The sequence below is a fragment of the Dermochelys coriacea genome, chromosome 14 (genome assembly GCF_009764565.3).
Source record: "Dermochelys coriacea isolate rDerCor1 chromosome 14, rDerCor1.pri.v4, whole genome shotgun sequence".
Classification (NCBI taxonomy): domain Eukaryota; kingdom Metazoa; phylum Chordata; order Testudines; family Dermochelyidae; genus Dermochelys; species Dermochelys coriacea.
Genome location: NC_050081.1, coordinates 18,028,342 through 18,042,952, shown reverse-complemented (window position 1 = coordinate 18,042,952; position 14,611 = coordinate 18,028,342). Strand labels below are relative to the sequence as shown.

General features: G+C 41.2%; 1 protein-coding gene across 33 annotated transcripts in view; it reads left to right on the top strand.

Moving 5' to 3' along the window:
- The window catches only part of TNRC6C (trinucleotide repeat containing adaptor 6C), a 182,242-nt gene that overhangs the window by 158,339 nt on the left and 9,292 nt on the right, over positions 1–14,611 (top strand). For 16 of the 33 annotated variants that reach the window (XM_043497373.1, XM_043497384.1, XM_043497372.1 and 13 more), the window contains 6 exons: positions 1,996–2,079; positions 2,421–2,652; positions 4,306–4,473; positions 5,372–5,563; positions 5,716–5,859; positions 14,363–14,509. In XM_043497373.1, coding sequence (XP_043353308.1) covers positions 1,996–2,079; positions 2,421–2,652; positions 4,306–4,473; positions 5,372–5,563; positions 5,716–5,859; positions 14,363–14,509 — 967 coding nt within the window. Of the gene's footprint in view, positions 1–1,995; positions 2,080–2,420; positions 2,653–4,305; positions 4,474–5,371; positions 5,564–5,715; positions 5,860–6,536; positions 6,742–6,774; positions 6,878–14,362; positions 14,510–14,611 lie in introns of those variants that run through there. The other 17 variants (XM_043497386.1, XM_043497402.1, XM_043497385.1 and 14 more) reach the window with 3 other exon arrangements.

Genomic DNA, 14,611 nt, shown 5'->3' with positions numbered 1-14,611 from the left:
TCCTACCTGCAGTTGACATGGAGAACAATTGGTTACCATCTTTTTTATAACAGCTCTTAGCATATTTAATGTCTATTATCAGGTCCCCTTCAGTCATCTTTTCTCAAGACGTAAACCTGTTCAATTTATTTAGCCTTTCCTCATAGGTCATGTTTTCAAAACCTTTTCTCATTTTTGTTCTCATCTGGACTCTCTCCAATTTGTCCACGCCTTTCTGAAAGCGTGATGCCCATAACTGGATACAGGACTCTAGCTGAGGTCTTACTAATGCCAAGTAGAGCAGGGCAATTACTTCCCATGTCTTAAATATGACACTCCTCTTAATATAGCTATACGTTATAATATATCGCTATACATTGAGCAAGTAAGGCTCACAACTCCCACCCCCAAGAAATAATTATTTTTGTCCCCATTTTACCAAACGGGAAACTAAGACATGGAGATGTGGTGTGCCAAAACAGTGATGGGAAGAGAACTCAGGAGTCCTGGCCCCAATCTCATGCGTAGATCTCTAGATAGATCATAACATTGCATTAGTTCATCATAATGGGGCTCTGACACAGAGAAGAATGTTACGGTATAAGTGTCATAAGACCACTGTGTTGTCCCACACAGGAGATCAAACACCAAGAGTGACAGGAACATAACTGTGCCACCCGCATCCACACAAGGACCTGGCTGGCCTGGTTCTCTCTAATCTCAGGTTCATCATTTAATGGCAGATGTTCTGTGAGATTTACTGATGCCACATGGGGTCAAGGGGAGCCCAGGAATGACATTAGACTTTTTTTTTTTTTTTTGCAACTGCATCATGTTGACTCGTTTTGAAGTTGTGATCCACTATAACCCCCCAGACTCTTTTCTGCAGAATTTCTGCCAGGCCAGTTATTCCCCATTTTGTAGTTGTGCCTTAGGAAGGAAAAATCAAAGTGTAATACTTTGTACTTGTCTTTATTGAATTCCATCTTGTTGATTTCATATTTATTCTCTAATTTGTCAAGGTCATTAGGATTAGAATTCAAATTCTTCAAAATGCTTGCAATCCCTCCCGTCTTGGTGACATCCTCAAATTTAATAAGCAGACTTTTCATTGATGAGAATATTGAATAGTACGAGACCCAGGACAGATCCCTACAGGATCCCACTAGATACATCCTCCGAATTTGACAACGAACCACTGATAACTGCTCTTTGAGTATGGTCTTTCAAACAGTTTTGCAACCATCTTATAGTAATTTCATGTAGACCACATTTCCATTGTGGGACTGTGTGAAAAGCCTTACTAAAATCAAAGTATCATGGTTACAGTTGCCTCTCCCCCACCCACTAGGCTAGTAACCCTATCAAAGAAGGAAATTATGTTGATTTGGCATAATTTGTTCTTGGCAAATCCGTGTTGTGTATTACTTATCTCCCTGTTATTTTCTAGCTTCTTACAAATTGATTATTTAATAATTTGTTCCAGTATCTTTCCAGGTATCGAAGTTAGGTTGACAGGTCTATAGTTCCCCAGTCGTCTTTGTTCCCCTTTTTAAAGATACGTCCTACTTTTGCCATTCTCCAGTCTTGTGGGACCTCACCCGTCCTCCATGAGTTCTCCTAGATAATCTACCACGTCTGTCTCACAATTCTGTGAGATTGTTTCGCTGGGTCCTTAAGGACCCTTGGATCAATTTCATCAGGCCCTGCCCACTTGAGTGCATCTAACTTATCTACATAGATTTTATCCTGTTATTTCCGTATTTTGGCTTGTGTTCCTTCCCCTTGTTAATATTAATTGTATTAAGTATCTTGTCGTAATTTACCTTTTTAACAAAATAGGCATTAAACACCTCGCCCTTCTTGATGTCAGCCATTATTAGCTCTCCTTCCCTGCTAAGTACTGGACCAACACTTTCCTTATATTTTGTAACTTACAAACACCCACTTTAAACAAGTATGTTAGGGGTTTTTTTTAATGTATGACTTTTGACCTTCCTTGTTTCTTACTTGTAGGCGTACCAACGTTTACAAATCCAGCAGCAGATGTTACAGGCTCAGCGTAATGTTTCCGGACCTATGAGACAACAGGAGCAGCAAGTAAGTTTAACCTGCCAACTTGATTTCAACATTAGATTCTGGTTTCAGCTGCCTATAAAGATTCTAGTTCATTACTTGAAATCAGTTAGAGTAGCATTAAGTAAACCAAACTATATCGCATGGATTTATATTGAAAGAGAAAAATACTAGTGGTACTAAATGCAGTTCTACTTTCCTTTTGAAAGAATGTTGTTGAACTCTCAATTCAGTTAATTCTTTGTTTCAAAGAGCTGGATGTTGTGTTGATTCAGTTTAGAAACTGGAGCAGCATGGCTTGTGCACCTGTGTACTATTTAGCCTTTGTTGATTTTTTTTTTTTTTTTTTTATCTTTTGTTGCCAGGTTGCACGTACAATCAATAACATGCAGCAGCAGATCCAGCAGCACCAGCGCCAGCTGGCCCAGGCCCTGCTTATGAAGCAGCAGCCTCCCCCTCCACATCTATCTTTGCACCCCTCTGCAGGCAAATCAGCCATGGATAGCTTTTCACCCCATCCCCAGGCTCCCGGCCTACCTGACCTGCAGACCAAAGAGCAACAGTCTTCTCCGAACACCTTTGCTCCTTACCCTCTTGGTAAGTGTTCTTTCATTTAAGCTTCCACTTACAAAAGAGAGGAAATAGTGTTTATGTTTAATTATTTCAACTTCTGAGCACCTATCCTTTGCTCTAGGTCAGTGGTTTTCAACCTTTTTTCATTTGTGGAAGCCTAAAAAATTTTGAATGGAGGTGTGGACCTCTTTGGAAATCTTAGACATTGTCTGCGGACCCCTCAGTGGTCCATGGACCACAGGTTGAAAACCACTGTTCTAGGTGCATTACAATACTAAAAATATAAAATACAAGAGAATTTACAAAAAGCATGTTAATGAAATGCATATTGAGTTGCTCTACAAAATTACAATTATTTATCCCCATCACTGTAGTAGCCCTACAGCTAGTCATTATAATAGCCTACCTCAACTCACTCCCCCAAAAGCCTGAAAAAAATTATGAACTTAGCAGCGTACTTAGAAAGCTAATTCTTGATTCTGGTGCACCAAAGGGGGGAGGGGGGTTCCAAAATCAAGGAACTCTTACAGAAAATGACCTTCCAGCACTGCTATCACCATCCTCTTTAAACTGGATTACAGTGCATTAGATGTCAATGTGTTTATTTTTGTCAGCAGAATGTAGCGTGATTGTGAACCAGTTCCACTCTAACTGGACTATATGGTTTTCATTAAAACTTGCATCAGGCGGATATTAAGGATGGTCTTGTGTGCAAGGCAATTGAGTGGGATTCAGGAGATCTGTATTTTATTTCTGTCTGTGCCAGACTTCCTGTGTGACATAGGGCAAATAACATAATTTATCTGTGCCTCTGTCTAATCTTTGTAAAGTGGGGTTGGTAATACTTACTTATCTTACAGGTTAGCTGAAAGGGTATATTACTGTATGCTAGGTACTAGGATGATGAACACCACAAGGTCAAAAAGGTGCTTATAAGTATATGAAAGGCCTAAACCTGAATGGTGCTCAGCACTGTCTGATCTGCTAACTTTCAGAATCATTTCCTGAAAATATAAAGATCCCCATCCTGGAAAGATGAAAAGTTCTTCCCTAGAATACTGTCTATGTATTGATTACAAAAATGTATCATTTAGTCTTTATTATAATTTTTAAATACATTAAATTTGACTCTAAGTAGAAGAGTAGCAACTTAAAGAATAACAAATCAATATTATACAATTGGTGGCCGAGGTGTTAATCATTTTAAAAAACATTGAAAATCCAAGGATTTGTTGGAAAGTTGGAAAGTTGTCAGGAATGATCTGTCTCACTGATGCAACATTGCAAATTCCTTGCTTGTTTTAATTTTAAATTCTAATGCAAAATGCCTTTTCTGAGACAACTAGGAAGAATTAAAGTGGAAATGCCGATGGCATTAAAATACATCCCTACAGTGGGTTCTTTTTCTCATTGTCAATGGTTTAATTTTATCTGAAGTTAGTGGGAGTTTTAGCAGAAACAAAAGGGTGACTTTTTTTAGAAGAGTAAAATTTATTGACCAGCAGGCTGAGACCAGCATGTGGTAAATTGACATACAGTATATACAGAACTATTTCTGTCTGAAATCTAAAGTTCAATAACTCATTTGTGTGGATCATTAAGCACCAAGAATTAATGTTGGTGATTGGGGGAGTATAAATATTAGGAATATGTAACAACCTACCTGCTTCCTCTTAGCTGGACTGAATCCGAACATGAATGTAAACAGCATGGACATGACTGGTGGTTTATCAGTGAAGGATACGTCTCAGTCTCAGTCTCGCCTTCCTCAGTGGACACACCCCAACTCAATGGATAATCTATCTAGTGCTGCTTCTTCACTTGACCAGAATTCTAGCAAGCATGGTATGTCAACTACGTTTATCAATTAGTACTCTTAGGACATGATGGTTAGATTGGCAAAACAACCTAATTTCCAGGCATTCTCTATTATAAGAGCTCGTACAAAATACCCTTTCAGATTATAAACAATTAAGTTAATACTGTTAAAAAACTTCTTATGGTATAGGCTGTGTCATTATGGTTGCAATACATGGAACCTTCCATCAAAGCTTTGTTTAAAAATGTTTTTGGTTTGGTGAATGTAGTTCAGAAAAATGAGTGAATAATAGCACCAGCTAGAACCAGCCTTAATGTGGCAGGCACTATGCAAACATCCCTCACAGAATTGCCAATGTACCTCAGCACAGAGCTGCATCACCTTTGCCCTAACTGAAATGCATTTTAAATTCCTTCCCCAACTCCACCTCCAAAATCTTGAGTTCTAAATTCCCAGCTCTGCTCAGAGTTGTGCTCTGTTAAGATTACTGTATCCTGCTTCTTTGTCATTAGCAGCACAAATCATTTCACTTCAATGATAGATGTTAGCCTGCAAATATTTCTACATCCCAGATTAACTTGTTGTTTTGTAATTTCTATTCAGAATCACCTTATCCATTTGAGCTTGTTTTTGACAGAGATCTTCTCTGAATTGCTGTTAGCTAACTTCCAGTTTGATGTGCTACTTAGGTTTTCATCAGATTCAGTTCCTGGGAATGCCAAGAAAGACTATCTTGAACTGTGTTGAATCTTGAGTAATTGTTTGTTTTCTTACTGTATGTATATTTTAATTACATTACTTAATTTTAAAATTTGGAACATTTTAAGGACAAGAAAAATTACAAAATATAATAGAGATGAAAGGAGCAGCCAGAGAATGAGTCCTGCCCCCATACAAATTATTTTTTCCCTTCTATCATTTCAGGTGCTATTCCTGGAGGTCTAAGTATTGGTCCTCCAGGAAAGTCCTCCATTGATGACTCTTATGGACGGTACGATCTGATCCAAAACAGTGATTCACCAGCCAGTCCACCTGTAGCTGTTCCTCACAGCTGGTCACGTGCCAAAACTGATAGTGATAAAATCTCCAATGGTTCCAGCATTAACTGGCCACCAGGTAACAAAACACAAAAATATTACCTTAAAAATACTGATGTCACTGAATCTCAGTGTTGGTTTTATTTACTGTATCAGTGTCTGTCTTTGTGTGGGAGCTTAGAGCAAAGGATAGTAATTTCATAGACTCTTGCTTCTGCTATTTTAAAATAGAATTTCATCCTGGAGTGCCATGGAAAGGACTGCAGAATATTGACCCTGAGAATGACCCAGATGTCACTCCTGGAAGTGTTCCGACTGGGCCTACCATTAATACCACCATACAAGATGTTAATCGCTATCTTCTCAAGAGTGGAGGTAGAGCAAAAGTCACACAAACACTTAGCACCTCTGTAGTCACTTTGTTTCCCTTCCTTGCAAACATTTTAACTAACTGTTTTATTTCTAAAAAACAACGAGGCTTTCGGTGGCACCATAAAGACTAACCACTTTATTTGGGCATAAGCTTTCATGGATAAAAAGCCACTTTTTCAGATGCATGAAGTGAAAAATTACAGATACAAGCATAATCTGTAATTTTCACTTCATGCATCTGAAGAAGTGGTTTTTTACCCACAAAATGTTTTTTTACCCACTTATGCCCAAATAAAGCGGTTAGTCTTTAAGGTGCCACCGGACTCGTTGTTGTTTTTGTGGATGCAGATTAACATGGCTGCCCCTCTGATACTTGTCTTATTCCTGTGTTTTGTATATAGTATTTTTTTTCGGTAGAGAATTGTCTATACTACCTGTGTGCAGATGAAAGGTGGATCTGATAGTGTTCATGCTTTGCTGCTACTGTTGAATTTCCACCATGAATCTAGACATTTTTGGCCCACTAAGTCAGAATTTGGAGATTCCTGGTTTCTTATTGGAAACTTACCACTTTTCATACTGGTGGAAACTCTGAGGCTGAAATACAAATCTACATGTTTTCCAGGAGATTTCTTACTGTATTTAAATACTATAGCTGTTTGGTTTTGCTCTTTACACAGCCCAGCCTTTTCTCCTGCTTTATACATCAATGAAGTCATAATGCCAAAATCAGGAAATCACATTTCTTTCCATGGCAACAAATTGAGGTCATGAAAACCTGATTTGTGACTTCACTACAGGATCAAGCAGCAAGAGAAGATGGATTTGTATATCCCTAAAATCAGCCAAGAGAGGGTTGGAAAAAAATTCTTATATATAAATATTCTTTTCACCTTCCTCCATCCCCCTCCCCATAAGTTTCCCTCCAGAATGAAGAGGGATCCTCCCTAAAACACTGGACTTTGGACTTTAGTACATCTCAACAGGGGTCCATAGCTTCGGAAAATGGACCAAACTAAAGGTAGCTTAGTTGTTGTTTGTGGTCATGCTGTGACCTAATATGTAAATTGTCTGACAAAAGCAGTCTAGTAGAACACTATAATGCACAGAGCAGAATAATAACCAAGCTGTCAGTAGGGCCTGTAAGGACTTTAAAATGTAGATTGAGCTATCATAGTCACTTGTGGGTGTTTGCCTAGATTGTGAATCATAATTATCATTGAAGCAAGTTTCCTGGTATCCTGAGCAGTGGAACTTGAAGCTATGTCCAGTAAGAGGCTGTGGAACTTGAAGGGAGTGAGAGGTGACGGGAGTATTTTTTTATCACGTTAAGTAATGTTGAATTATGTCATTTATCATCTGGAAAGTTGTCAGAAAGTAGTCTTTGTTCAAGCTAAAACTTCAGTTATTTGTGTGTATGAGTAATACTGAATTAACTATTTAATGACTTTAGGTGTTTTTAAGGGGGGGGAATTTAAAATTTAAAATTTTTTAAATTATTTTTACACTGATAATCAGGTAGGCTTAAAGAAGTTATTTAGCTATAATTGAGATTCTGATGCATCCAGTATTTTATTTGTGTTGTGCCAACAGTAGAGTGACAGATAATGTTGTCTACTTTGTACATTTATATATAATAATTCATGGCTCTGCATCATGCAGATCTCATATCTGTGTAGTTAGAAAATGTACTATAACCTTTTACATAAATACTAGTGTATGAATAAATAATTGTATTATTTCTTCGAGTGCTGGTCCCTATGTGTATTCCACACATGGGTACACATACAAGTCATACACCCGAGTCCGGACATTCTTCAGAGCAGTGTCCACTGACTCACACATGCACAGTGGTTTCCCTTGTGCTCCTGACTGAGAGTATAAAGAGCAGTGTGGATCAATGCCTTTCCAATTCCTCCTTACTGTCTCATGGCCTGAATTGGAATCATGTCCTCCTTCAGTGCATAATCTGTAAAGTAAACTTGTTGTAAATAGATTTTATATGTAGTTTATTAGTTTTAATTAGCATATGTTTATAGTAGGTATAGGATAAGTTTCCCAACCCCCATTCAGGGGACAATCCTCCCCGGTCCTGGGACTATGCCCAGAGTCCCAAGATTTAAGAGTTGCGTCTCTTGCCCTCATTCCTTCTCCAGTAGTGACAAGCATCAGTGCTGTCGGTACCACCTGGGTGAAGCATGTATGTCAGCAAAGTGCAATATCTGCTCATCTTTTCCCATCCAGAATTAGAGAGGCATGAAAGTTCTGTCGTAGGAAGTTTCTGATGGAGGAGGATGAGGGCCCACTCTCTCCTCCCACCCCCCCACCCCCCCCCAGTACATCGGTCTCAACTGACTACAGCACCCTTCTAAACACGAGCTTTGGAGCAGAGCCTTTACCACTGAAGCCCAAAGACGACTCCTACATGGCTCCCCATGAGAATAAGGGACACTTTCATGGGCGCAAGGACAGATCCCCTCAGAGGACTGTTCATAAGAAACCCATTTCCTCCCTGAGCTGATCTAGGTCGGGCAAGACATCACAAATGGAACCCACGGAACTGGTTCTGACAAAGACTCCCAGGTTGGGGGGCAAGGCACAAAAAAGAGAGTCCCGGCAGTGACAGTGGGACCAAAGCAGAAAGACAGATACACACAAGTCCCTTCTACGAGTGGGGTCCGGGCCCCTCACTGGTACCGCCTCGTTTATCCAAAGACTGACCAGTGGCAACAGATGAGCCACGTCCTTCAGGAGTCCTAGCTGGAACTCCCTAAACTCCAGGCCATATGAAAACCTTTGTAATCCCAGAGGGTATATTACTTCCTTACCTGCAGTCTCCACTCCTCTTGGACCCTGCCTTTCTGAGGAATGTCCTTACCCTGGAGGAGGAATTGTTCTCAATGTCTCAGGAATAGTTACATCCCCCAGGCAGGAGTGCCCTCTACCAGTGGTTCCACCAATGCTAATGGATTCATCATCGGAATCAGAAGAGCCAGAGGAGATGAAGGCATCAGTATCTCTGAGAAGGCACAGGAGTCCCAACAGGCACTCGATAGGTCATACCTACCACCCAGATGATAATGTCACTCCTTCGTTGTCTTGCCCCACCAGATGACTACCAGTAGCTATTGCAAAGGGTCACTAAAAATCCACATATCCCTTTGGAAGAGGTCCAGGTCCCTCAGCATTGACTCTTGGACATTTTACAACCACAAGGACCTGCCAGAATAGCCCTTCCGATCAGCGAAGCCCTTTGAGGGATGGTGTCCCTAACCACTGTTTGCCAGAAGCTGGAAATGGGCAATGGGATGGGTCACTTAATGGTTACCTGTTCTGTTCATTATCTCTAAAGCACCTGGCACTGGCCACAGTCAGAAGACAGGATACTGGACTAGATGGACCTTTGGTCTGACCCAGTATGGCCGTTCTTATGTTCTTAAATTTGATCCATCCAGAGCAGTTTGGTACACACGTGCATCTTGTGCCCCATGCCAAAAAGGGCCGAAAGATGCTACTTTGTTCCTGCCAAGGGAACTGACTTCCTATTTTTCCATCCTGCCCCTAAATCACTGGTGGTACGGGCAGCCACAGAAAGAATTAGATTGCACTACCAGACATCCACGTTGGTAGAGAAGGGCCCAAAGAGACTGGACCTCCTATGTAGGAAGGTCTTCTCCTCTGCTCGTCTGCAATTTCATTTAGCTAATTACCAAGCCTTATTAACAAAATACAATTTCAATACCTACGTCAGATTTATGGACTCCCAGTGGAAGACCAAGCCCAATTCCAAGCTTTTCTGTTCAAAGGAAAACTAGTGACAAATTTGACTCTCCAGCTGCAGTAGATACCGGAGATACTGCATCCAGAAGTTTGGCCACACAGGGCTGGTCATGCAAAGGGACTCCAATTGTTGGGCTTTCCTAGAGAGGTCAAAAACACTATCCATAGACTTTTCTTTCGACAGGTCCCACCTGTTTAACAAAAAGTCCATTACATTTCAGCCCCCAGGAGAAGAAACCAGAGACAGCCCTTCAGGCCACAGCCACCCCCTGCAGATGCTCCATATTATCAGTGTCCACATGAACCTCTGGCAGCTCCTACTTCCACAGCCTCTGCTTATTTCAAACCTCAGGCCAAAGGCCATTTTTTACATACAGGTTAAGACTTGTTCACCACTATTCATGCCACTTACGCCTTCCCTGTCAAGTTTGGAGGTCATGTTACCCTCTTCACCCACCTGGAACAAGATCACCATGGACAGTCGGGTCCTGGAGATTATACACCAGGGATACTCTATAGAGTTTCTTTCCTTCTCCCCTCACATCCACCTCCCCAGTCCCCCTCCAGGGACTACTCTTATCACTATTCGCTATACTCCGCTTGCGGGGACTACAAGCGTGGTTTCATTCAACCTACTGACCAAGCAGAGATCACATAGACTCCAGATGCCAGTGCTTTTACTGACATGATGTAGCATTATTTCTAAAATGCCTAGAACAGCACCCTAAAGAAATTAAAGGAAAAAGATCGTAGCGGGTAAGTGATGCCCAGCAGCAACACACTGGTGTAGTTCTGAATTATCCAGAGGGGTTTCTTTTTAGATCTCCTCAGCTTCTAGTTTCATCGCCAGTGTTCAACAAAAAGAGCAAGAGCTACCTCCAGAATGCCCCTTCATTTACCTATGCACAAGTATTGGATGATGATAACTTGTGGTGTATGTGTTTAAGTTCAATTTTATATCTAAATGGCTTGCTCCTCTTCCCCTCCCCCCCCCCCCCCCGGCCAATGAAAGAGTTCTGTTGTGGATGGTCTCTATACAGATGGACCTTTTACCATAGTTAATTCATTTCAGTTGGTCCTACACAAAGGTCTAATATTACTGGGAGGCAAAGTTTGTTCCAATCTTCATTTTACAGAAGTTTTACGAAGAAACATAATCAAGTAAGTTCTAGTAATTTAGCTACACTTTAATACTTACAATAAGTTGTGCTAAATGAATTCTTCAATATAATGAGCCACTTAGGGAGAGGTTTTACCAGAGAATCCCTATCCATAGCTGTCTCTAACACAGTTTCCAACAGAAGTTGCACTAACAAACACAAAAGGGCAAATTCTGTTCTCCTTAGTAGTGCTGTAAATCTGGAAAAATTGCCTGGGTTTCAACCATTATTCTGAATTTGGAGTTGTATAAATGAGAACAGAATATGGGCCATCTTGTTTCATTTTTAGTTTTGATCTTACTGCTACAAGATTTTGAACAATATATTTTGACCTCCTTCATATAAACATGAGGGTCATCGAAATTCTATTAAATTTAGAATGTCAGTCAATCATTTATGCATTTGGAAAGTAAGAATACAAAAACCAATGCTATGGAAAGTGCTTCAATTGTGTGTTACTATGAAACAATCTTTGAGTTAGTGTATAATAAAATATTGTTTGTGTGAATCATCCAAATTGTTTCAGTATCACAAGGTTTAAAGTAGTTAGCCTGCAAGGTAGTGGTGGTTGGTTATTTTTGAAAACTACTTGTATCTGCAGTTTTTAGAGTAGCAGCCGTGTTAGTCTGTATTCGCAAAAAGAAAAGGAGTACTTGTGGCACCTTAGAGACTAACCAATTTATTTGAGCATAAGCTTTTGTGATCCGATGAAGTGAGCTGTAACTCACGAAAGCTTATGCTCAAATAAATTTGTTAGTCTCTAAGGTGCCACAAGTACTCCTTTTCTTTTTGTATCTGCAGTGTAGCCCCTGGAATCACCACTAAAGTTCTCCCCTCCCCACTCCTAATCTGATAGGGCACCCTTCTCTGGGCTACCAGCTTCCTTGCACCCTCCTTCACTCTCAGCATTGCCTGCTAGTCACCCATGTGTGGAATACACACAGGGACCAGCACTCGAAGTAGTAGTGGAGATTACTTACTGTAACTGGAGGGTCTTTGAGATGGGTGGGCTCTATCTGTATTCCACCACCTGCCCTCCTTCACCTCTGCTTTGGATCCTGTTGGATTGTGGTAAGAGGGAACTGGAGAGTCATCAATCCATACTGCCCCTTATACCCTTGGTCAGGAGCACAAGGGAAACTACTGCGCATGTTCAGGTCGCTGGATGCTGCTTTGAAGAATTTCTGGACTCGGGCGCATGGCGCACATGCATACCCACATGTGGAATTACAGATAAGGCCACACATCTCGAAGAATCTCCAGTTATAGTAAGTAATCTCCCCTTCTCTTTTAAATGGATTGTCAATATGCATTACCATTCTAGGGGCATACGTGCTCCTTTGAGACAAAACCCTATGGAAAGCAGTGACTCTGGGGCTCACTAACATGCTGTCTTCCTTCATCAGCTTTTTCCTTTAATTTGTGTAAGAATTAGCATTGTAAAGTTAGCTTAGCTGTTAGGATAGTTTTTGTCATTGCATAGTACTGAGGTGTCTGGTCCCATGCCGACTTCTGAGCACATTTGTCAACCCCTGTTCCTTTAACCCTGGTCAGATCCCTTGTAGTTTGAGATTATATTATGGCATGCCCTAGTGTAAGAGATTGATTTAAAAGCTGTGCATCTTGTAGTACAAAGAAGACACTGATAGACTGGCATTTCTGATGCCTAAAGTACCTCAGTGAAGGTCACTCACAGGGTCAGAGCATGGCTTGTAGTCCTTTTATCCTTCATACCCATAAGGAGGCAGATTCCAAGCTTTATTCCCTGTTCTTGGAAAAGTGTTGCTGGATGAATCTGCTCTGAGTTAAAAAGCATAGGTATTTGGAATTGGGACTGTTTTTGGCACCAAATAGATTTCTGAATCATGGCTCCTAGAAATCCTCAGGTTCAAATAAACTCGAGGAAGGGCAATGTGTTGTGTTGTGCTTGGCCTTAACCTCTTACTCCTTGATATAAGAAGGAAGATAAAAATGAAAAGTCATGACTAAATATAAGAATTTGTCACGGAAGTCACGGATTCCATAACTTTTCAGATATCTCTGTGACATTTTCCCTTCAGCTTCAGGCCTGTGCGGGGGGAGCAGCCGAGGCAGAGCGATCCTCAGCCACTGCTGGCAGTGGGTACTGGAGCGCCGCCTCCCCCCCCCCCCCCCCACACACACACACACATACCAGTGGGGCTTAGGCTCTCAGCCCTCCGGTGGGGCTCAGGCTTCAGTCGTCCCCTCATCTCTCACACACCATTATTTTTAGTAAAAGTCACAGGTCATGGGCTTCCAGCATTTTTGTTTGTTGCCTGCAACCTGTCTATGACGTTTACTAAAAATACCCATGACAAAATCTTAACCTTAGTCATGACTATTCCTCTGGGTATTTCGGAATCCCCAAGGAAGGGTTTGTTTTGAAAGTAGGTTAGCATCAGTAGAGGCCTGGGCATTGAGGCTTCTTGGCACTGACAGATTCCTCTGTGTTGGTGTGTGTGTTGGAGCCCAGCAAGGTTGGACGGGTGAAGTCTAAGCAATTTGTTCAACTTTTGTTGTCTTCTTGCCTACCTTCTCAATGCCAGTTTAACACTCAATCCCTGTTGCTGTAGTGGAGGTGAGGAATTAGATGACACTCACGATTGTCCTGTCCATTTTTTCCCCACCTTCTTTGAAATGTCAGTCTCCCATTACATTAGGCAATTTGAGGTATCCTAGAAATTGAGGCCTCTGGCCCAGGGATTTTTGGTGTCCATTCTGCTGCCATCAGGAAGGGAGTTTGAGACCCATGCAACTGTTAAAAGGTCAAAGGTCGAGGTCCAATCTTTATTTGAAAATTGCCTGTGATGGAGAATCCAGCACAACCCTTGGTAAGTTGTTACAGTGTTGAATTAGTCAAATGATAGATCCCTCATACATACTATTCTATAAAGATAAGGTGGTTCCACAACCTATTCTAAGTTTCACCCAGGTGTTAAGTTGCAATTTGAATGGAACTAAGCATTTCAGTGAGTCCCCTAGACTGTTTGTATCATCTAGGAAAATGAGATGAAATTCCCTTTAATCTCCCCCTTTTTCTGTCCCTAATGGTACCTGTGGTAGTTTGGGGGAGTGTGACTGTTTTATTCCCCCCATGCCCTGGACTTTTGCCTGCTGCCTGTCTTGGGAGAGTAAGCTGACATGGCTATCTGAACCCTTCTTCTGTCTCAATGTTTAATCTTCCCTCTGTACATCCCACCAACTCTCACTTACCTTACTGGTTCTGCTACCCCTGCTTACCAGCAAGCTACTTCACCCATAATAGATGGGCTGCTTCCCTTGCAAACCTTGCCTCCCTACAATGATGTCTGAGACAGAGCTTCCTAAGGCTCAGCTATAACTGATCCTAATGCTCACTTTCTTTTTTTTTTTTTTTTTTTCTTATTTAAAGGTGGGGGTATTATGTTTATACCAGTACTTCAGTCATCTAAAATTGGGGAGCTATACTGACAAACAGGAAGAAGAAAGATAATTGACCAGTAACTGTAGTGTAACCACAGATCCTCACTTCCCACCACCATTCTTCTTCTATGTCTTCATTTTAGATTCTGAATACATAGAAGGAACTGAGGGACAGTTATGGCTGAGGATCCCTTCCATGCCTTCAGGTCTTGAAGGTTCAATTCTGCATGGAAGCATTGTGCAACCCCAGCTGCTTTCGAGAGGGTTCCGACTCAATGGCAAGAGAGCATGTGCGTCCCGATAGTGTTAATATGTACTGACAATATACTGTGAGAACTCAGTTACTGATAAGAAATCTGTCTATAGGCTGTATTCTTAGTTTGCATTCTACT